General features: G+C 34.8%; 3 protein-coding genes and 1 pseudogene across 6 annotated transcripts; 3 read left to right on the top strand and 1 right to left on the bottom strand.

Moving 5' to 3' along the window:
- Positions 1-878: 878 nt before the first annotated feature.
- LOC117402870 (myosin heavy chain, embryonic smooth muscle isoform) lies at positions 879-12,743 on the top strand. Of its 4 annotated transcripts, none has more exons than XM_058991675.1 (16): positions 879-1,041; positions 1,579-1,664; positions 2,458-2,569; positions 3,024-3,159; positions 3,862-4,090; positions 4,728-4,850; positions 4,991-5,100; positions 5,629-5,710; positions 6,592-6,728; positions 7,115-7,186; positions 7,371-7,525; positions 7,616-7,747; positions 8,913-9,051; positions 9,652-9,718; positions 10,169-10,321; positions 10,514-12,743. In XM_058991675.1, the coding sequence occupies exons 4-11, from the start codon at positions 3,083-3,085 to the stop codon at positions 7,519-7,521; spliced, it is 981 nt and encodes a 326-aa protein (XP_058847658.1). In that variant the 5' UTR covers positions 879-1,041; positions 1,579-1,664; positions 2,458-2,569; positions 3,024-3,082; the 3' UTR covers positions 7,522-7,525; positions 7,616-7,747; positions 8,913-9,051; positions 9,652-9,718; positions 10,169-10,321; positions 10,514-12,743. The 4 variants fall into 4 exon arrangements, with proteins under 4 accessions (XP_058847658.1, XP_058847657.1, XP_058847659.1 ...); XM_058991674.1 differs by having other exon boundaries at positions 9,649-9,718; XM_058991676.1 differs by lacking the exons at positions 9,652-9,718; positions 10,169-10,321.
- Positions 12,744-12,898: 155 nt separating this feature from the next.
- On the bottom strand, positions 12,899-16,098 carry LOC117403182 (JNK1/MAPK8-associated membrane protein). The gene is made up of 7 exons (XM_058991678.1): positions 15,760-16,098; positions 15,314-15,381; positions 14,848-15,002; positions 14,334-14,540; positions 14,029-14,210; positions 13,485-13,561; positions 12,899-13,237 (listed from the first exon to the last, which is right to left on the bottom strand). Exons 1-7 carry the CDS (start codon positions 15,773-15,775, stop codon positions 13,019-13,021), a joined length of 924 nt encoding a protein of 307 aa, XP_058847661.1. The 5' UTR covers positions 15,776-16,098; the 3' UTR covers positions 12,899-13,018.
- Positions 16,099-16,182: 84 nt separating this feature from the next.
- On the top strand, positions 16,183-19,257 carry LOC117405268 (trans-L-3-hydroxyproline dehydratase-like; annotated as a pseudogene).
- Positions 19,258-19,503: 246 nt separating this feature from the next.
- On the top strand, positions 19,504-21,401 carry LOC117963862 (G-protein coupled receptor 135). The gene has a single exon (XM_034905350.2). The coding sequence runs from the start codon at positions 19,813-19,815 to the stop codon at positions 21,178-21,180; it is 1,368 nt and encodes a 455-aa protein (XP_034761241.2). The 5' UTR covers positions 19,504-19,812; the 3' UTR covers positions 21,181-21,401.
- The last annotated feature ends 534 nt before the right edge of the window (positions 21,402-21,935 follow it).

Genomic DNA, 21,935 nt, shown 5'->3' with positions numbered 1-21,935 from the left:
TAATGCAGTATACATGAAACTAAAGTATGGTACTCTTAGGTCACTTAAAACACTATCACTGCAATTCAGCATGGTGCTGTAAAGTTGAGTGAATATGGTTGTGCTAAGTTGTAATTAGGGTTTTGAGGGACTGGTTCATTTGGAACTAAGCTGGAACCATCAAACCCAAATGGCGAAATGCATACTGGTTATTTTTATTGAGCATTGTCCCATCCATCCTAAAGCATATGCTTCTCTTGGAATTGAAGGCACAAAGAGCATTTTAAATACATTTTTATTTCTGGTCTGGATGCCAGACATTGTAAACCACAATTCTCTAGCAAAACAGTTTGTGATAAATCATTATATTTCATTGCAGCTTTACAAGCAACCAAAACTAAACACTCACTATATATATATATATATATATATATATATATATATATATATATATATATATATATATATATATATATATATATGACATAATAAAACAATCGTATGAAAAGGCATTGGAGTTGATGACTGCTGTGTAAATATTTTTTCATCATAGTTTAACTCTTCCATAATCGTTGATATTTGAAATGGTAGCCATATCAGTCCACAGCTAAGCACCTCTCAGTTTATTTCTGAAACTTAACATGTTTATTCAGTTTAAACACCAATCTCAGGGCAGGGGGCTGTTATTTATTAACATATACAAAAAGCCTGTATGTACATTAAGAGAAGCAAAAGTTATATATATAGTTTGTTCTCATGATCCGACTTTTCCAGCTATATTTAAAACACTCATCTATTTCTCGACGAAGCAGTGCTGCTGGAAGTTAATTTAGGTCGTTGCATTGCGTGCCTTCTGTTAGCGGCGTCGGTGGCTTGTTGCCATAACAACCACATGTGTTTCTGTTGAAACATTGAAAGAAAGACCGTATGGTACATGTATTTGTTTAAAAAACGAGTATTTTTCGTTTGTGCCATATAAAGTTGAAATCTCTAAAATGAGTTCTTGTTTGGTACCAGAGTGCCCAGCCGTTTTGGTTGCTTTGGAACACTTGCACGAAATTGGTGAGTTGAGGCTACGTTTGAAAAAATATTTCTAAAATCTGTTGTTGTTGTTCTTGTATAAAATAATGCGTATATTGAGTGAGAATATATATGTATGGTGACTGTGTACAGCTATGGCCAAAAGTTTTGAGTCATCTAGAATTTTAGGATTGAGAAAATAAATAAATAAATAAAATATATGAACATAATTTAGCTATACAAAATTATATTGCAGAAGTCTACCGGAAGTCAACAGTAGTACAGTATTTAATGTTAGATTTCGAAAATGTCACATTTTTCAATTGTTGTCAGTTTTTTGTTAAGTATATGGAAAACTAAAAATCGGTATGTAATTCGTCAATATGTTAACGTAACACTATTCAGCAGGTTTCATTCGACTTTATGAAGCAAAACCAGTTAATTCTACAGGGTGATGATACAAAACTTTTGATCATCATTTTCAGGAAACAGCTAACACGTGTGAATACATGGCCTGATGTTCTGTTTAAAACAAATTGAAAACATAAACAGTAAATTCCAGACGATGTCTATTTTCAGAGTAACAACTTAAAAATGAAGGGCTTGGTTTCAGCGAGGAGGCGTGCCAGCACCTTTGTGAAATTGCAGGCGCCATCACCGAACTGGTAAAGTGGGATCATGAGAACAAACTATATCCTCTTTCTTTTTTGAGTAATCCATAAACATAATATAATCTCAAAAAGCTAATTTAGTAACCAGATTAATTGAACCTGTAGTGTCCCACAACAATGTTTAATTGTACATTAAAATACCACACTTTATACTCTTGAAGCAAATTCTGACACTACTGTGTAAATTGCCATCTTAATACTACAAGCCTAGGTTGCATTTTCAAAGTAGTTTTTAGTGCATAAACAAAAGTTTCCTTTTCCATTGAAAACTCTTCGTCACTACAGTAATTAATTTAAACATTTATGTGCATGTTTTGGAGCACAAAAAGCATAATATTTATTGCATTTCATAGGAAATAATTTGTTGATAGATTAAATGGTAGCCCTATGTGTCCAGTGATGATAGACAACGAGAAGAAGAGGTGATAACTTTTATTGGACTAACTAAACAATAATTAATCACAAGCTTCCAGACACTGATTATCACTAATTATGGACTACCTAATGTTACCTTAGATAAATTAGCCCAAGACTAGTGTTAATCAGGGTCTGTGGACCTAGCCATTAAAGGTGCAGTGTCCCATATGGTTTTGAAGTATATCTATTTAGGCTGGTTGATACCATGCAAATATTTAAATGCTTTCCTATTAGTTTTTAAACCCTACTATGTTCTCATTTGTTTTGAAAAAAAGCTATTTCTGTAACTTTTTGTTAATAATAATAATAATAATAATAATAATAATAATAATAATAATAATAATAATAATAATAATTCTTTATTGAACAGGAGCAGTCCAGGAGAGAAGTGCATGAACAACTAGAAGTAGAACGTATTGAAACAAGTAAACTAAGATACAAAGTGCTGCGCTTTCCTGATGAGATTGAGAAAGAAATTGCAGGTATTGAAAAAAAAAATTGAACGTCGGCAGATGAAATGTCAGCAGCATACAAATTAGATTATAAAAGATAGCTGGCAGCAATACAGCTTTGAAAATTGATAGATAAAGCTTGGAGGAAGCAATGTAATTAAGAGATACAGTTTAAGCTAATATCATAAGTTACCTTATGCTCCCTTGAGAAAGATATGTACAACATTGAAACATTGGGCAGCTGGTTCTTTGAGATAATATATATATATAGAGAGAGAGAGAGAGATATCTTAAGTGATATAACTTTTGGTAATAACAACCAAGTGTCTAGTTTGCATTACTAAATTATCACCATTAAAGCTGTTACTTGATTGGCATTTCTGTCTTAATATTAAAACTCTGGAGAGTACAGAATGGATAGACCTAAAAAAAAAACCTGAGCATACCTAAAACTGTAATTTGGTGATGTCCTCTTCAATTTTAGATGCAGTGACTGGTGCACGGGATTCAAATGTTATACAGTCAAAACAGTTACAGGCTGACATGAGGAAGGTCATGGAGGACATGGAATTCATGGAAAAGAAGCAACAACTTCTTGAAAAAACAAATCTCCTGCTTTTGTGAGTTATTCTCAAAACTGTTAGATTTTGTTAATTATGATAAATAAGTGCTATTTGTGTTGAAGGCTAATTAAGAAATTATTTTAAGTAAATATATGTGTTAAATATGCTTTCACTTTGACCATTTGGTTTATACTAGAAACACAAAAAGTGATACTAATGAAGTTTTGAACAATACATTTTGTAGATTTTGTCAGCAAGTTAGTTCTAAAAAGCAGGGCCGGGTGCAGTGGCAGTGTTCCTTTACCCTTTACAAACAAGTTATTTTACTCCAATTCAATTTGCCAGGGTTTATTATTTGCCACACGGAGCCTATTGTAAAATAAAATAGCTATAAAAACAAATAAATAAACAGACAACTTTTAAGCATTGGGTCAAAATCTATAAACAAGTATCTAGCAAATATTTGAAAACAAATTTGCTCTTGATTCACATGCTTAATATTAGAAGTTTATCCACTGGTTTCACAGACCCAGAATAGCGCTAATCTTCAACTTTATTACCTAAATTAACACAAAGTAGTCCAAGTCTCGTGCTAATCAGGGTATGTGAAACCAGCCGCCAAACTTATATTAAGCATGTGATTCAACAGCAATTTTGTAACCAGCCGTAGAAGTTTAGTAATATTGGCCTGATCAGACAAGCTTTGACCTTTGACAGTCACAAAATGAATTAGTAGTGTAATATAAAATATGTTTTAAGCCCAGAGAGAGAGCGTATAAGAGCTGAACACGAAGATGCTATTGACACCCTGAACAACAAACTGTCAGAGAAAACAACAAAACAGATCATCCTCAATGAAACCTATAACAAAATGCAAGACTTGAAGGAACAGCTAGTAAATGTGAACAATGCCTTTGAAGACTTGGAGCAAGACATGACACGAGAAAGAAAGGACTTTGCAGAAAGCAAGAAAAAACTAGAAAGCAATGTAAATTCTAATTTTATTCTTTATTTGTTATTTGTCATTTAGATCTGTATTCATAAAACATCAACATGACAATAAGTGAGTTGTAACCATTGAAATTGTAAATACAACACATCATAATTTTATTATCCCAATGTATTTATCCTAGGAACAGTTCTTGATGTAATAGATGAAAGTGTAGTACTGTCATATTGAGTTTGCAGCAGATATGTACTAGGACACTCACTGTTCAAAAGTGTATAGTTTTTAAAACTAGTACATGAAACATTTTCTGTTCATGGTAGCACTGTCAATAATGAGCTTCAAAATCCTCCCAAGCATAAAAGTGCACATTCCCCCTGTCTAATTTGGACTACTTTGCCTAGATTATCATTGAGTAGTCCAGAATTAGCGCAAATCTGGGTCTGAGAAACCAGGATTTTGATTTCCTTTTAAATTTACACATCATAGTGCAAACATTACAGAATCTAGTGGACAAACAAAGCAAGGTGCTGGTACAGGCATGCAGAGTTTTGTTTTAGCTGTGTTCTTCAAAGTGAGATTTGGCTGTAACAACAAAGCAAAGTACAAACGTTGTACACTGACAACAAAGATGTACCTGACTTCCAGGTTAACAGGTCGTGTTTTGAATTTCATTTAGGTGGCTGAAACAGAAGGTCAAATACAAAATCAGAAAGCAGAGAATGCAAAAAAGATAAAAGAGCTTCGTTTTGCGGGAGCAGAGTTATTTGATAAAGAGGAAGAAATTTCCGAAAAGCAGAAGGTATTTACATTAGATGCTTCACCTGATTTTCATTTTTTTTAAAACTATGTGTGCGGTTCACTTTACAAAGTTGTATAAGAATTTGGTTAGTTGCTGTATATGTATTAGCACTTTTAGTAATTTAGTCATTTATTTTGCAGTGTATTCAACGATTACAAAAAAGCATTGACCAACTAAAAGCAACACATGTGCAGAGAAGAAGTCAGCTTGCTCAGGAACAGAAGATGGGTGAACAGCAAACCAATCAGAAGTAAGCCTATCATGTGGGCCTTTGTTTGTAAAAGTGACATATAAATGTGATTAATTGAAATTCTTTATTTTTGAAAACAGGTTTACCTGCTAAACCAAATCAAAAACAAACAGGACTTTAATAATCAATCTACTCTTAAAAAAATGTTTTAAAAAAAAAGAAATTTCAAAAAACATGAACAAAGTAGTAAATCACAATTCACCAATATGTTTCAATAAGTTTTTACAACTGACAATTAAATTTTTTGCATCCTTTAAATGTCTGCCTTTGTGCCATTAGTAACCTCTCGCCTTAAATGGATTCAGTCAGTCATATATATATAAAATAAAATAAAAAACATTTACTTAAGTGGTAAGATGTAAATATATACTCATGTGTAAAATGGGAGTTTTGGCAGTTTTAGTAGCGTCCCTTAAAACAAACAAACCAAAAAACAAAACATTCATATTTGATTCAGATTTTTTTTTTTTGGTTTTAATTGGGAAGGGTAAATCAAAATCCTCATGTTGAAAACATGTCTTTTAACAGTGAAAATCTTGATGAAGAATTACCTGCATTGACTGAAGGATTTAAGATAGAATCTCAAGCTCTCTGTGATAAAATCGTACAGGTAAGAAACATTTTAATTTACTTATATATATATATAATTTGATGGTAATTAAGTTTTAAAAAAAAAAACGTTACATTTGCAACAGTTTTTACTAAGAAAATATTTTTCTTGTTCCACAATTTGAATTAAAATACACAAGAGCAGACCTTGTATCTTAGGCGGCAAATAGGACAGATCTGATTTGTTGTCAGGAGCTTTATTATTTATTTATTTATTTAATTATTTATTTGGCAGACGCCTTTATCCAAGGCAAGCTGTAGACTTTAGGCAAGTCAGTGATCTTTCAAAATGCACCATCAAAGACAAATTGTGGCAAGCTGACCTTAAAAAGAACAAGGTTATTGGAAACTCCTCAGATGTGTTATACTTCAAACAAGAGAAGCAGGTGGGGATTGATAAGTAGTCCTTGTGTACAAATGAAAGCATTCAATGAAATAAAGAGGAGAAGGGTGAAATAATAATCTTAATAAGAGGTCAACTTTTTAACCAATGCAATTATATTGTTACCTATAACCTATCAAGTAGGATTTACCATGCCCCGGCTTCGGAGCTTGACAGTTTTCTGAGCTGGAGCTGGGGCTGCTGGAGCCGGAGCGGAGGTTCTGGAGCAGCTCCATTATTTCCTGCCTTTCACATTTTAAAAAAACCCTTCCTGAATAATTCAGTTTAAACACTTGAATTAACAAAATAAATAAGTATATAAAATGCCTAAATGTAAATTGAGAAAGTACTTTAATGTACGTAATATTTCTGTTGATATAAGGGGCCGTCCAAAATTATCAACTAGAATCATGTATTCCATTATCTGCAGCCATTATCAAAAAGCATACACTGCCCTCGATCTATTGCTAACATTTTATTGAATCTTTTACTAATTGTAGGTTAATGAGGAAATGAGACAAGTTGAGGAGATTAATCTTGTACACCAGCAGATGATTTTGAGTCAGACTGAGAACTTTCAGGCAGCGAGAGCAAGAGAAGATGTTGTGCTGGCATTCCATATGGATGATACAAAACTGTGAGACTCTAATCTGTTTGATAATAAAGTAATACATACTAATCTTTAAAAAATCGTTCACCAATGTATACATTTATTTTTAAGGCTAGAAGCATCAGAACATGCTCTTGAAGAAAAACTTGAAAATGTTGCCAAGCTCAAAATGGAAATCAAAGGAATCGACGAGGGAAAAAAAGAGAGTAGAAGAAAGCAATTTTTGTCTGATTGTCTGGTTAGAATGTTAGTTCATAGTCAAACATACTTGTGGGTTTTAATCACCTTATACTTATGTTGAAAACATAATACCATATATACAGTAGATTAAAGTAAAAATATTATTTGAGATTTTCTGCCCCTGATTTCCATGTTTCTAACCAAAAATTAATATTTCGCTGTTTCCTTTTTAGAATTAACATGGAGATGCATAGAAGAAAATTGGATGAACTCAAAGAACAGCTGGTGAAAGAACAAAAAAAGAGGTTTGATTGAGTGATTAAACACATTCTTCAGCTTCCATCACATGTATTTAATCTGTTGTCAGTTGATGTAAAAAGATGTGAATGGGAAAAGCATCTTTCTTGGAGGTTGAATTTGTGTAGCTAAAAAAAAACACAAATCTGTCATCGCCTGCAAATCCATGTTAACTTCATTCTTTTGTTACAGGTTACTGTTTGAGGTTAAACAGGACGAACTGAGCAATGAGCTTGAAAGATGGAAGCATGCACATACAGAGTATATTGAAGAAATTAACACAAATATCGAGTTGAACAAGAATAAATGTGCTGAACTGATTGATGAGGTTTGGGGTTTGTAAGCCTGTGAGAAACTTTTCATAAAATACTTCATTTCCATAAGGCCACACAACACAGGGCTGTCATCAATATTAATTTGTGTTTTCTTCTACACAGCATACCAGTCTTCAGCTAGATAATATAAAGATGAATGAAGAAACTGAAAATTTACAAAAGGCAATACACAAAACAGAAAAGAGGTATACAATTATGGAAGAGTCCTTAACTGCAGACATCTCAAATATAGTGGTAAGGTGGTGCATCCAAGTCCTCTGTTTGTGAAAAACAAAACATGTTTAATTTGTGTTAAGATCCAATGGCACTATTTCAAATGTTTTAAAAAGGAATTCAGACAGAACTAAAACCTTATAAAACAACCTCCTTAGTGTCACAGACAGGCAGCCAGCCCCCTGAGAAATGAAATCCAATTCGAACCAAGGACGTTGGCTTCTCCTTGAGAAAATCCGCACAACCACTGCTTTCTTAACTAGTATCTCCTGATAAATTACAAATGTACTTAACATGTGTTGCTTTAATACAATAAGAATAGGGCATGAGCATGTTTATAAAAATTAACAAGTGTTTCTGAAAAGTGAAAAGATGTCTACCAGGTAGAGTCCTGAGCTTCCAATGTTTAGAGTGGGGTTCATATCTCAGTTGGGAATGTTTTATTTATTTATTTTTTTAATAAAAGCACGAAGATGTTCATAGTTAACAAGTCACACCTTCGTTGTTCAGAAACCGCACGTCATTGATTTCACAGACACAGTTTTTTTAGGCGGGACTTATTACTCAATGAACACTTCTGTGATAATTTGTTCTCAGATTCATGGCCCTGGAGCTAGATTAACGCTACTAATATCACATTAAAATAATGTGATATCTCGTAACAATTGTAAGTCGCCCTGGATAAGGGCGCCTGTTAAGAAATAAATAATACAAGAATTGTGCAGCCTTCCAGTTCTCAGATTCTCTTATGCAACATGAAATCAAACAATTCCTGAAATGTAATGGGCCGCAAAATGGAAGGCAAGATATAACGTGGGTATATTTTACCCTTTTGGGAAGGTTTTAAATTTAAATTTACATGAATCAGATCCACTTTTATTTAAATATAAGGGAAGAAGGCATATATTTGTCTTATTTATTAATTGAAACATCTTGCCCAGATATTTACATATTTAGGTGTATGTTGAAGTATACTACCCCTTTATTGTTATTGTGGGAAGGCTATAGGCTAGATTGCTTTTACACTATAGACTAATAATAGGTCTCAAGAATGTAAAAATGTGGGGGGTGAGGAAACTGTATAAAAATTATATGATAAGGACTCTTACAGTTTTAGTTTTGCAACACAACACAATATTGCAAGTAATTGTTTTTTTTATGTTTGTTTCTGTCCCCTGGTTAAAAGAGTGAAGTGAAATGAATAAAGGAAAACCTACTCCAAAAGGAAAAACAACTTGTGATAAGACACAAAGTCCTACAGCAGGTTGAGGCAGAGAATGAAGCAGAACGGTGTAACTATGAGGAAATCAAGAAACAAACCACAGGTATTAAAAAAAAAAAAAAATCAGAATTTGAAATGTAACCTTTTTTTAATGTATTCTCTGTTACTCCTAGGAGCTAATTGTTGATGTTGTTCCTTTTCTGTAGTGCAAGCTTTGTTACTCTTCTCAATTATGACAAATAATGCCACAATTTAAACTGTAATCACACAGGGAATAGTAAATCTCTAGTTAAAACCATTTATTACTCCCTTTCTCTTTTATACTATACACCAACCCAACTTTGTTTACATCTTTCTTTGCATTGATGATACCATGCTTTTGATGATGACCCCATACTGTGCTTTCAATCCAGTTAATTTAATTGCCTCATCTTTGAGTTGCATTATGCAATATGTCTCAGTTCCTGCATTCCATTGTGGAACATGGTAAAGCTAAAACCATAAACATGTCAATAAATTGATTGAAAAAAGACTGGATAGATAGATAGATAGATAGATAGATAGATAGATAGATAGATAGATAGATAGATAGATAGATAGACAGACAGACAGACAGATAGATAGAGTATTAAGTCCTGACATTTCAAAGTAACATAGCTCTCATACATAATTTTTTTCCTTGTCTTCCATTGTTAAAAAGTAGGAAGAATAATTTAGAATTATCCATTGATCAGTTAAAGGCAGAAACAAAATGCATTTTGAAGGCAAAGGTAATCTTTTTATATTTAACTTTCTCTTTCTTTCTTAGTATTTTCAAGAATTTGTTTTATAGTTTTTTTTATAGCATAAATGAGCTTCCAGACATTTTTTCAGTTTTGGGAAATGTTATAGTTCCTTTATAAGTTACGTTTTTTGCTGTAGATAGTTAAATGAACCACATTGACAAATGACAGCGGAAGTCACAGGTTAAATTACTCTTTAAATTTGGTTAAATTGATTTGTTGATAACATATACTGCTTACAAATGAATAAAAATAGGGATCTAAATACAGTATATCATAATATGAAAGTTATAACCATGTTTTAAAAAATATATTGCACTGGTATTATCACACCCACAACCCTTTCATAAAACATACAAACAATTCAGTTTTGTAAAAAGTAAAATTTCTAAAATGTAAAAATATTATTTCTAAAAGCTAACATTGCTTGCATTGTAGGAAGCAATTAAAGCTGAACTTAATGCAATGAATGCAAAGCACTTTCAACAGCTGAAAAATCAGGCAGCAGCCATAAACAAAACTGAGGAATGTATTTACAAGTCAGGTTCAATGCTTGAACAGATCAACATGGAAAACAGCAGGTTACACCTGGTAAGTGAGGATGATTCATTTGCTCCTGGACTGATTATTTACTTATTAAAAAAAGTACTGATGCTTGTTCTTCAGTTGGTATAAGACTTTTGTAAATGAGGCACTTTGTATGTTGGCTTTCATGCCACTAGGTGGCATCAAGGTATAGTCTTTTTTTGTTTTTTACCACCACATATTTGAATTATTTTGCAGTGTAATGCAAAAATGAAGGAGGACATCTATACTATGAACAAAGAGGCAGAAAAACATATGAAGGAAACAGAACAGTTGCAAGAGGATAAACATGAGTTGTTAAGTGAGTGTTTGTATTATTCAAATTGTGTAAACATTGTTTTAAATAACAGCTTTTATATATTTCATAAATGTTGTCCCTTAGGTAGGCTTATTTTGAAATTATTATATTTGTAGTTATTTCCTTTTAACTGCAGCTGAATGTTCAGATGACATTTCACAAGAACATGCCTGTATTTCAAAGTGGAATGAAGGCTTCAGATGTGCTGAGGTTACTTAAGGCAACATAAACAATCAGGATTGAAAACAAGGGTTATTCACAGAAGGTTAAACTTTCAAAGAAATCACATAACTGAACATTACTGTAGGGTACTGAACCATTACATTGGCTTTTGCTCCAGTTGCTACACACGATATAATGATCCACTAAGAAACTACCAAACCAGTTACACATAAATTACATCCTCTATGTTCAGCATAAGGATCCCATAACATTCCTTATAAAAAATAGAAGTCTGCAGCCTAACCTTAAAAATATTAAGTGCCCCCGCATTTAAGCTATGGAGCACACTGCAGTAGCCTGACACTGCAGCTCCTTACTGACACCTGGAGACTACCAAGAGATCAACTACTGCCAGGGATATAAGGTTAAAAGCTCACTCAAATAAGAAAGTTCAAGAACATGAATTGCCTTAAAAGACAGAAGCAGTCGTTTAAAATCAATGTGAAACTTAACTGCTAGCCAATGCAATGCACACCTCAGGCACAGGTCATTGATTTATATTGGGAGGGGAACAAAATGCACCACTACTGTAATATACAAAAAAACGCAGAAAAGGTTAGGGTTGTGTTGCTTGCTTGTTTTAACATTTTAATACTTGCCTTTTAGATTTCCTCCTACTTCAGTGGGCTGCACACAACTCTGTGGAGGTGGTAAGGCTACTTATAATAGGCATATTGGGAACGGTTTTGACTTTTAAAGAAAACTGACATCTTTAAATCCCGCTTTAATTTTCTTTCCCCACCAGGAGTATTTAGAGCGTGACCAATGTGTTCTTGATGACCTTCAGGAGCTCCTGATGAAAATTGAGCAGAAAGTTAAAGAAATTCATTTTAAACTACAGGATGAGGAGAATGGAATGGCTTCCCTTTTAGGGAAAATCTCCACTTCCCAAAAAAAATTTCAAATAATGAATAAGGGAAAAACAAATGAGGGTTTATGTTTTGAAAGGTGTCCATTTGCATTGCTTCTAATGGTTTAAAATAAACAGCATGTATGTTCTTAACAGACATATTTAGCATCCAAGTCAAATATTTTATATTGTTATAATATTAAAGCCTAGGAAGAACTCCAGTCCCAAATGTTTTCGGTTTGTGGCAGTAAAACAAAACTGCATTTTTATTACCATTAAACCATGGCAATGTATTTACCATCCTCTATTTGATTTGGGAATCCCCACATTGCTTTCAATTAGTTTAAATATATTGCTGCATGATATTTCAGAGTAAAATTCTGCATGTCAATTACATCATATGAACTTAACTGATTGCCACCTGCTACCTGTTCTGTTCTAGTTACAGTATTTCAATTCATAATGGAGGCAACAAAATAGACAACTGTGTTTTTGTGAACTTACTTTTAAAAAATGATTTGAAGTCGGATGTTTTTGTGCACCTGGCCTAGAATGTCCCAGATGTGCTATTTTGTGAGCATAAAAGATTCTCATTCTTTAATGCTTAATTGTTATACAACAAGAGGACATAGCTCTCCCACATTGTTTTCTATGGAGGTCAGCCATTCTGTTGTTACTTAATATAAATAAAATTAGATAAAATTAATAACTAAATGAATGAACTTTACCTCATAAACTTGCAACAGCCATACTAGTCTGTTGGACATTCATATAGTGGTTGATTTTAATGAAATACATTGGTTACATAGTTAGCTGGGTGATTATTTACAGCGATTAACATGTTCTTTTTACTCAGCATATTAAACATACAATGCTTAAATGAACTATCACTGGCTTAACACAAAATGTATACATACATAAATACAAACATATACCGTATTCCTTCGAATTTAAGACGCAGCCCAAATTTACCACCCTCAATTTGAGGGAAAAAAAAAACAAACAAAAAAAAAAACACACAAATAAATATTTATTTACAAAGATACAACCTCAATTACGCTGTTGTATTGTACAAAACTGACCCAAAATAGTGTTGTAGATTACTGTTTGTGTACTCGGGTAGTCAGGTCTTTTGGCGATTTTAATACACGCATCACTATACTGTACTCTAATTTAAGACACAGCCTATTTTGAGAAGCACAAAAATTGTTGAAAAAAAAAAAAAAAAGTGTCTTAAATTCAAAGGAATACGGTACATTTATGCACTATAATCAGAAACCAGCTTCATTTACAAAAACATGTAATACATCGAGTTTCTGTTTCACACAATTGTTTAATGCCCATTCCCCCCTTCTGAGAGTATCCGGTTAGGCTCAGTAAACTTGGCAGTTAACAGGTAAAAAAGAGCAGGTGTTGGAACCAAAGCTAGAAGGGGGAGGTCTTGCTCTAGTTTATCAAGTCTGGAGATAGAGATGATTCCATAAGCATGTAGCAGCCAGTGACTGAAGAGGACAACCAGTCTTTTCTTCTTGGCAACAAGGTTCCTAAAAGACTTGGGGCGGAAAAAAATAAAAAATAAAAAAATCATTAAATAACTTTATTTCAAGTGTTGTTGTCCTTTAATCTTTGTATGCTGTAGTAAAATCCTTAAATAAACACTGGCAAAGATTTCCCTTTGTTTTTTTGGTTTTTTTTGTAATCAGCAACTACCAACAGAATTACTGTAGCAATGAATTCCCAACAGTTGGGAAAAGTAAAACGAACCACCAGCGAATACACTTATATTTAAAGGTTCTTACCTGTATTTCTGAAGCCGACATGTAGACAGCCAAGGTAACCAATGACAACACCAGGATAATGTATGGAAACGCATAGTCTAAAATAGTAACAAAACAGAAATTAATTAACATGCCCATAAAAAAAATATATATATATAAAATATATATATTACATTATATATATATATCAAAAATATCTATATTATATTATATATATATATATATATATATATATATATATATATATATATATATATATATATATATATATATATATCAAAAATATATATATTATATTATATATGCATTAATCGATCTACATAAACACACACAACTGTATTAGGACATGTGAAATGTGAACTGTGTCATTCATTTGGCCTTCCAGAATAAAAGAGACTCTGGGTATACCAGGAGAATGTCCCACACCAGGGAGAGAGAGACAGAGAGAGAGAGAGAGAGAATAGATAAAGACAGACACACACACACACCTGTCAAGTTATAGCCAGTTAAATCTGGATTTTCTCCCCCTGCTATGTACAGTACCAGATAAATGTATTATACTTACAAAGCAGGCCACCTCCAACTGCCTGTAGTACAGTCAGAATTGGGAAGAAGTACAGGGCAGCATATATGCTTTTAAATCGGTCTGATTTTCCCAAACCACAAGCAATCTTCTTTACCAGTAATGGTCGAAGCATCATCATAAATACTAGGCAGAAGGCATAGTATATAAACACAATTGTATACCTGGGATCAAATGAATGAAAAAACATATATAATAAAATCAATGCATACTCTTTATTATGATGGTAAACTGTTAGATTAAAAAAACATTTGTTTTCTCGCCATTCAAAACTGGTTAGTACTTACAGAGGATATACAGCTTCCTGGGTACAGTGCAGTGTAGTGACATAATCAGGACTGGGGTTGTAGAGCATTGTGTACCAGTCTGACAGCATCTGTACTTTGCAGGATCGGATAGACAGCATGCCAACTGGATCATTTACCAGGAGTGTGACAATAGCTGCTGCACTGCACTCAAACAGTGCAGTTATGTGTTGAAAAAGAGCACTGGAGCTAGAATAATAAAAAACAACATTTTAGTTTAACACCTTTTAAAAATTTTCTATTGCAACATTTTTTATACATTCTAGCCTTGATGACATTTGAGACAAAAGAACAATACCTTTGTTATGTAAGCATAACCTATGTGCTGTAGCCTAAAATAATGCATACACAGATATAAGACCCATTTACTGGTTTATTTATTTTAGTGTAACATTACTAGTCAATTTATCGTTTTGCTTTAAATTCTGAGCTGTGGTGCTAGAATGGAATATAAATTCCCACTACACACTACAGTCAAGATTATATAGGTAGCTACCTTTTTTTGCCCGAGTACCATTCAATGAAAAACCAGTGAAGAACCAATGGTAACAGGGCCATAAAGCCTAGGTAAAGCCAGTCATACAGCTCTGGAGACTCCACACACATACGACAAATCTTCTCGCCATCAGTTCTTTCTCCTCTTGGACAAACCTTTAAAAGATTAACAGCATTATGGTTAATCTTACAGTTTCAAAAATGCAGGGGCAAATTCAATACTAGGCCTATGTCATCATTAGTTAATAACACACCAATTTCTTCAAAACGTGCTCCCGCATCCCTCGTAAGTTAGATAACAGATAAGTTCTTGGGGTGCTGCCCTGGGAACCTCAGTACAGAGTACCACTGTTTAAAATGGTATCTGAACATCCGCCAAGCACAGCAACAGCCAATGTGTTTTTAAGTTGTTAGACAATATTAACTAAACCTCACGTTTGGTACTATCCGTTTTCCTTTGTACTTACCCCACATTCTCCCTCGGTGAGGTTTAACCTGGGTCTTCCACAGTATAATCCTGGGCATAGCTTCACAGCTTCAAGGAAAAAGGAGAAGTATATATATATATATATATATATATATATATATATATATATATATATATATATAGTAATACCAAATGTATGGAATGCAAATATGCCATGCATAAATGTTTGGCTACATTAATAATAATACCAATCGTGTACTTCTGCTCATTACAGTACTATGTGCAATAAACACACACACACACACATATATATATATATATATAAAGCATGCAAATAGATGCATCACGACGTCAGTAACTGCTGGCACAGACACAAAGCGAATCTGACTGCAGTGCGGCAGGCAGACACTGATATAAAATGTGTACATTTTTGTTTTACTAAACTAGCAGCACAGATCATTGATACGCTGTAGAAATCCGACTTACACATGTTTGAGAACATGTTCTACATAAAAAAGAAAGTATCGCATAAAAAAGAAGCAGCTTCCTCGTCGTTTCTAAAAAAAGCCGGAAACCCTCCTCACTACATTTAAGGCGTAACAGTTTCAGCTTTCTATAGGACTGACTTGCCGTAATATTTTCAGAATACGATCCTGCCCATTTTGATGAGTTTACACACGTGACTAAACAACCCTCGCTGTTACGGAAGCTGCAAATGAACACAAATCTTACGGGGTTTTTTGTTTGTTTGTTTTTTTATCGACCACAGTTTAAGATATTTTAAATAAACATTAATTTGCTTTAAATGTGCATAAAGACATTATTTTAAAAATGCCTAATACTTTCTACTTGACTCACATAGATCACTCAGACTGAGAATACGAGCTCATATCTTGCCACACAAAATATGTAGAGGGCGGTCCAGTACGTAAGCGTGTAGGCGTGTTTTCCCATTTAATACGTCTGAAGTTTTTTGTAGTCTAGGTTTGTTTGCTTATGTGACAATTTTACTTTTTACGGAGTTATGCAAGCATGGAATCACTAAAACTGCCCCCTCACGATGGGTCGGTCATTTCAGTAGTTGACATGCATACTGGTGGCGAGCCATTACGGATAGTGGTGAGTGGCTTCCCTGACATTATAGGAGGGAGCGTCCTGGCAAAGAGACGCTATGTACGTGAAAAACTTGACCATTTAAGGCAACTATTAATATTTGAGCCCCGGGGACATTATGACATGTATGGTGCTCTTGTGGTAAAAAGTGAACTTAATGAAGCTCACTTGGGTGTACTCTTTATGCACAATGAAGGGTACAGCACGATGTGTGGTCATGCCGTTATTGCCCTGGGCAGGTTTGCTGTGGACTACGGTCTGGTCACAGCGCCTCAGTCGCCGGAAACTCAGGTGAACATTCATTGCCCATGTGGTCTGGTGAAGGCATTTGTCGAATACTCCAATCAGAACACTGGGAAGGTGAGGTTCCATAGCGTCCCAGCGTTTGCATTTGCTACAGGTAAGCATTTTCATAGCCATAGTTACAGACAGTGAAATACCTCATATGATGCTTTTTTGTAAATAAGGAGTTATTACCATTTGTTTTTTCTTTCTTTTTTATGATGCTGTGCATCTTCATTGAACCTTTTGGTCCTTATTCTCTCCAATCGAGCAAATGCTGAGTTCACATTTGCTGATGACAATAACTGATAATACTCCAGAATCTCTAAGATAATGCTGAGCTGAAAAATTAAGTATCAATCAGTCAAATACAATCTGAATCGTTAAAAGGAAAAAAAAAAATGCTATGTCCTTTAATTTACATGAAGAAATGTTTCCAAGTGAACACCTTGTCTTTTTTAAAGAATCATTGCCTAAAAGTGTCTGTAGAAGACTGATCATCTCTAATGGTTTATATAAGATCTGGATATTATTTTTATTATAATTTATATTTTTGGGATTATACTTTTAGATATTACAGTTGATGTACCTGGTCATGGGGAGGTCATTGTGGATATCAGTTACGGTGGTGCGTTTTATGCATTTGTCAGAGCAGAGAAGTTTGGACATCAGTCATCAGTCATTCCAGAACCAGGGACCTTGTGGATGCAGCAACTGCAGTAACTAATGCTGTCAAAAGAAAGGTAGGAAGTGGATTGCACAGAAACTCAACAGTTTTAACAGTAATTACAAGTGTCTTCATTCTCAATTGTGTGCTATATGGTGTCCCTGCAAGAACGTTATTTTTCACAATTAACCGTTAATTGTTCCTATATTTAAAATACAGCAGAGGAGGTATTATTATTATTAATATTAGTAATAGCATTATTATCAGTCATGCAGTGCAACACAACACATATACCGGTGTTTCACTTTGAATTTGTTTGCTTTCTTTGTAAAGGTTAATGAAATTCTGATTGTGATTGTGATTATTTTTCAACAATTGTCTGACTGGACTTGGCGCTGATTTCATGCATCTGATTCCATTTGGGTCCAAGATTACCTGCAGTATATCCGCTAGTGCTTGGGGCGGCCTGGTTTTGAGTTGACTGGTACCCTAGAAAACTGCTTTTATTATCAGTGTAACTTGTAAGGTCCTGAACAAATACACACATGTTAAACAGCTTTATCTTTCCAGGTTAAACTTCACCATCCTAGCAGTCCAGATCTAGCTTTCCTCTATGGAACCATCCTCACAGATGGTAAAGATGCTTTTTCTGATGAACCTACTGCCAATGTTTGTGTTTTTGCAGATGCTCAGGTCAGAATTATTATTATTTATCATATAATATTTAATAATTCTGAAACGAAAAAAAAAAACATGAATCAGTAAAAGGAATTGCCCTGTTGCCTCAGAAAAGTAAAATATATATATATATTGACTAGTCAAATTTAGGTCCAGTGCTGCCTTCTTATTAAATATACTATACAGAGTAGCACAAAAAAGAAACATAGTTAAATTAGAGCAAGCTGGTGTAACAATAGAAAAACATTACTTTTCTCTATAGGTTGATAGAAGTCCTACTGGTTCAGGGGTGACCGCTCGAATTGCCCTCCAATATCATAAGGGTCTTATTCAACTGAACCAGACCAGGACATTCCAAAGTGGGGCCACGGGTTCCCTGTTTACTGGAAAAGCAGTGCAGGTAAGAAGTGTTAAATACATGGAAAGACCTTTCAACAATCAATATCTGATCATTTTGTTTTCTTTAAAGTCACCAGCCTTCTTTAATATCTAACTGACATTTTACTGAAAGTTAATGTAATTATTAGCAAGCAGTGCAGAACATTTTAATTGGCATTCCTTAAATACTGTATGATTTCACTGTGTGATGTCACTTTTATCTCTCTAGGAAACCGAATGCGGAGACTTCAAGGCAGTTACTGTAGAGGTTGCAGGACATGCACATTATACTGGAACAGCAAGTTTTGTACTGGAAAATGATGATGACCTAAAAAATGGGTTTCTTTTGAAATAAATCTGTAGCATGCATAATTACAGACTATAGGATCATTTCTAAATATATCTGTATACTTGGATTCAAAATGCTTTGTTTTATTTTATTGTACCACTTAGTGTGTTTCATATTATTACTAAAATTATTAGAATGTCATGTTTGTTGGAAATAAGGAAGTTTTTGTTTCATTCTTCAGAAATTCCTACCCATTTCCTAGAGGTTGTGTTTAGACTTGTAGTTTTGTGTACAAATTAAAGCATTATTGAGTCGTGTGCAAAAATGCATGCCCAGCAATCAATTAATAAAAAATCGATTTCATTACAGATGATGTATTTATTATTGAAACTATAATCCATCTTTCAATTTGTACCTTTCAAATACATATTTTTACATACAGTTACCATGTAAAATGTGCCAAACATTTCACATGGTTAGCTGCTCAAGACTCATATACACAATCCCCTTTTTCATTCTTCATTGCGTTTTACTGAAATGTTTAATTTCAGTCATATTTTATTAACTCATTCTGTAAAGCATCCTTTTTATTATCCAGCGTGATTCACATTTCTTGTTCATCTCTTGGTACAATTCATACGCTAATTTACTCCCCTAACTCCCTCCCACCGCATACGTATACGTGAAAAGAGTACCGACAATCGACCTTTTTTATTACAAAGTGCGTAGTAGTAAAATAAATAAATAAATAAATAAATAAATAAATAAACACAACGCTGCCTTGGTAACGGCCCGAAACGTCACTGTGTTGATCACAGCCACCAAAATGTAGGAGAGAGAGAGGGAGAGAGAGCGAGAGAAAGGCAAAGACTAGGAGTGACAGAGAAGAGCAAACTAAACAACACAGTTTAATGCAAATATTGCCCCCCGGGGAAAGCAACGTGCAACAGGAAAAAATGCAGATTCAGTCGAATATCTTGGGTGTTCCATACGGAACAATAGGTTCCGTTATAATAGGCTCTGAATAAAATAAAGAAAGACTTTTTGCACTGCCTGGTTTCAAACAAATGCAGCTATAAATATTGCAAAGTGATGAATCCTCCATTTCGTGGATGCCCCTCAGCTGAGCCCGATGGATTCCTCTGTGAACATTGCTCTGCTCAGCAACTGCTCAGAAGCTGACAACAGCTCAGGGAGAGACTTTATGCTGGACATCTTTACCCAGACCCCCGTCTTCAACACAATAACACACCTCATATCAGACAACCAGACTGCAGGAGGTGACCAAAACCAAGAGCAACACGATGGGAAAGTCGCCCCGACGAGTTTCCTTCTCCATGGCATCGCTTTGGCATCTCAAACGTTGATCTTTCTGCTCATCTTTCTGCTCTGCAGCTTTGGAAATTTGGCAGTTATTGTTATCATCATCAAGCACAGGCAGTTGAGGACGGTGACGAATGCCTTTATTATGTCCCTTTCTCTGTCAGATTTTCTGACGGCCATACTTTGTTTACCTTTTTCTTTTATCATGCTGTTCAGCAAGGATGGACTGTGGATGTTTGGAGATGGCTTCTGCGTAGCCAATGGGTTTTTTAACTCTTGCTTTGGCATCATCTCCACCCTGACGATGACTCTGGTATCTTTCGACCGCTATTATGCCATAGTGAAACAGCCGCAAAAAAAAATTGGGAAGAAACAGGCCGCCCAGTTGTTGGTGGCCGTGTGGTTGACAGCGGTATTTTTTTCGTTTCCATGGTACTTGATGGCAAAGACCACAGATAAGCTGGTAATTCACAAAAATGGCTTTTATCACTGCATGTATGTCTTTCATTCGGGCAGCTCTAGGATGGGCACTGCATACAGCATAACTTTAATTGTGATCTGTTACCTTCTGCCTTTTGCCCTCATGTGCTTTTGCCACTATAACATCTGCAAAACTGTGAGGCTGTCAGAGATCAGGGTGCGACCGGTGACCACTTATGCCCACCTTCTCCGGTTTTATAGCGAGATGAGAACGGCCACAACTGTGCTTATCATGATTGTGTTTATTATCTTCTGTTGGGGGCCTTACTGCTTGATGGGTATCATCACGGCTGCCGCTGATTATCGTTTTAACCCCGTTATGGACACTGTGGCTGTATTAATGGCGTGGGCAAACGGGGCAATCAATCCTCTTATATACGTTATAAGGAACCCCAATATCTCAATGCTTTTGGGGCGCAACCGAGAAGAAGGATATAGGACTCGTAACATTGCGGCTTACCTTTCCACACAAAACCAGAGCAGGGAAGCCAGGAGCCGCGCTGATAGGATTAGAGACCGGTATGCTAACCGACACGGAGCAGGTAGCAGAATGTCCTCCTCTAGCCCTGCGAACGGAGGGGACGTTACCATGTGGGCTTGCAAAAACCCTGCGCTGATGTTCTGTAGGGACGGGCAGCCAGACACCGTGTCCGAACCAGCGATAGCCAAATCTGAGACCGCGGATACTAGCCTATAACCTTATTATCGAGAATTGATGCCAGGCCTTGGTGGCACTAAAACACCAGTAATTCAGACATAACCGTAGTTTTGGCAATATTGCTTAATAAGAATGATGCATTGTTGCTGCAAACATATATTATATCAAAGTCCCACATTTGAAATAAATAACTAAATAACAGGACCATTTACTGCAATACTGGAACTTTTAACGCCGATTATGAGAAAGACAGATAAAGAAAAGCATATATATATATATATATATATATATATATATATATATATATATATATATATATATAATCTCCATGTGGCTAAACTAAGTTAAGCATCAACCTAATACAGTGAAATTGACCAGTATGTTATGGAAATCATGTGATTAGCTGCTGCAAAATGGGCAATTTCAAAGCCTTTCAAAGTGCCAATATGAAGCAGACAACACTGTGATACAAAATTAAAATAATCAGATGTTCTTGCTAGGCTTTTTGGGGAAACAGAGTGATTCATTGTGTTAATTTGTTTTGTGTTCTCGATGGGAATAGAAACTTAAAGCAGTATTTTAAAGTGCCAAAAGTGTTGTTGTCAAATTGTTATTTATTTATGTATGTATTTAGTTATTAAGTGTAAATGTTGTTTATTTGTAGCAAACCCTTGCTGCAATGTTTTCCTGACTCGGAACCAAAACCGTTTATATTTCACAATATTATTATTATTTGTTTATTTAGCAGACGCCTTTATCCAAGGCGACAAGAGACCAGGGTGTGTGAAGTATGC

The sequence above is a fragment of the Acipenser ruthenus genome, chromosome 18, assembly GCF_902713425.1.
Source record: "Acipenser ruthenus chromosome 18, fAciRut3.2 maternal haplotype, whole genome shotgun sequence".
NCBI classification, from domain to species: domain Eukaryota; kingdom Metazoa; phylum Chordata; class Actinopteri; order Acipenseriformes; family Acipenseridae; genus Acipenser; species Acipenser ruthenus.
This window is presented reverse-complemented; position numbering and strand designations above follow the sequence as displayed.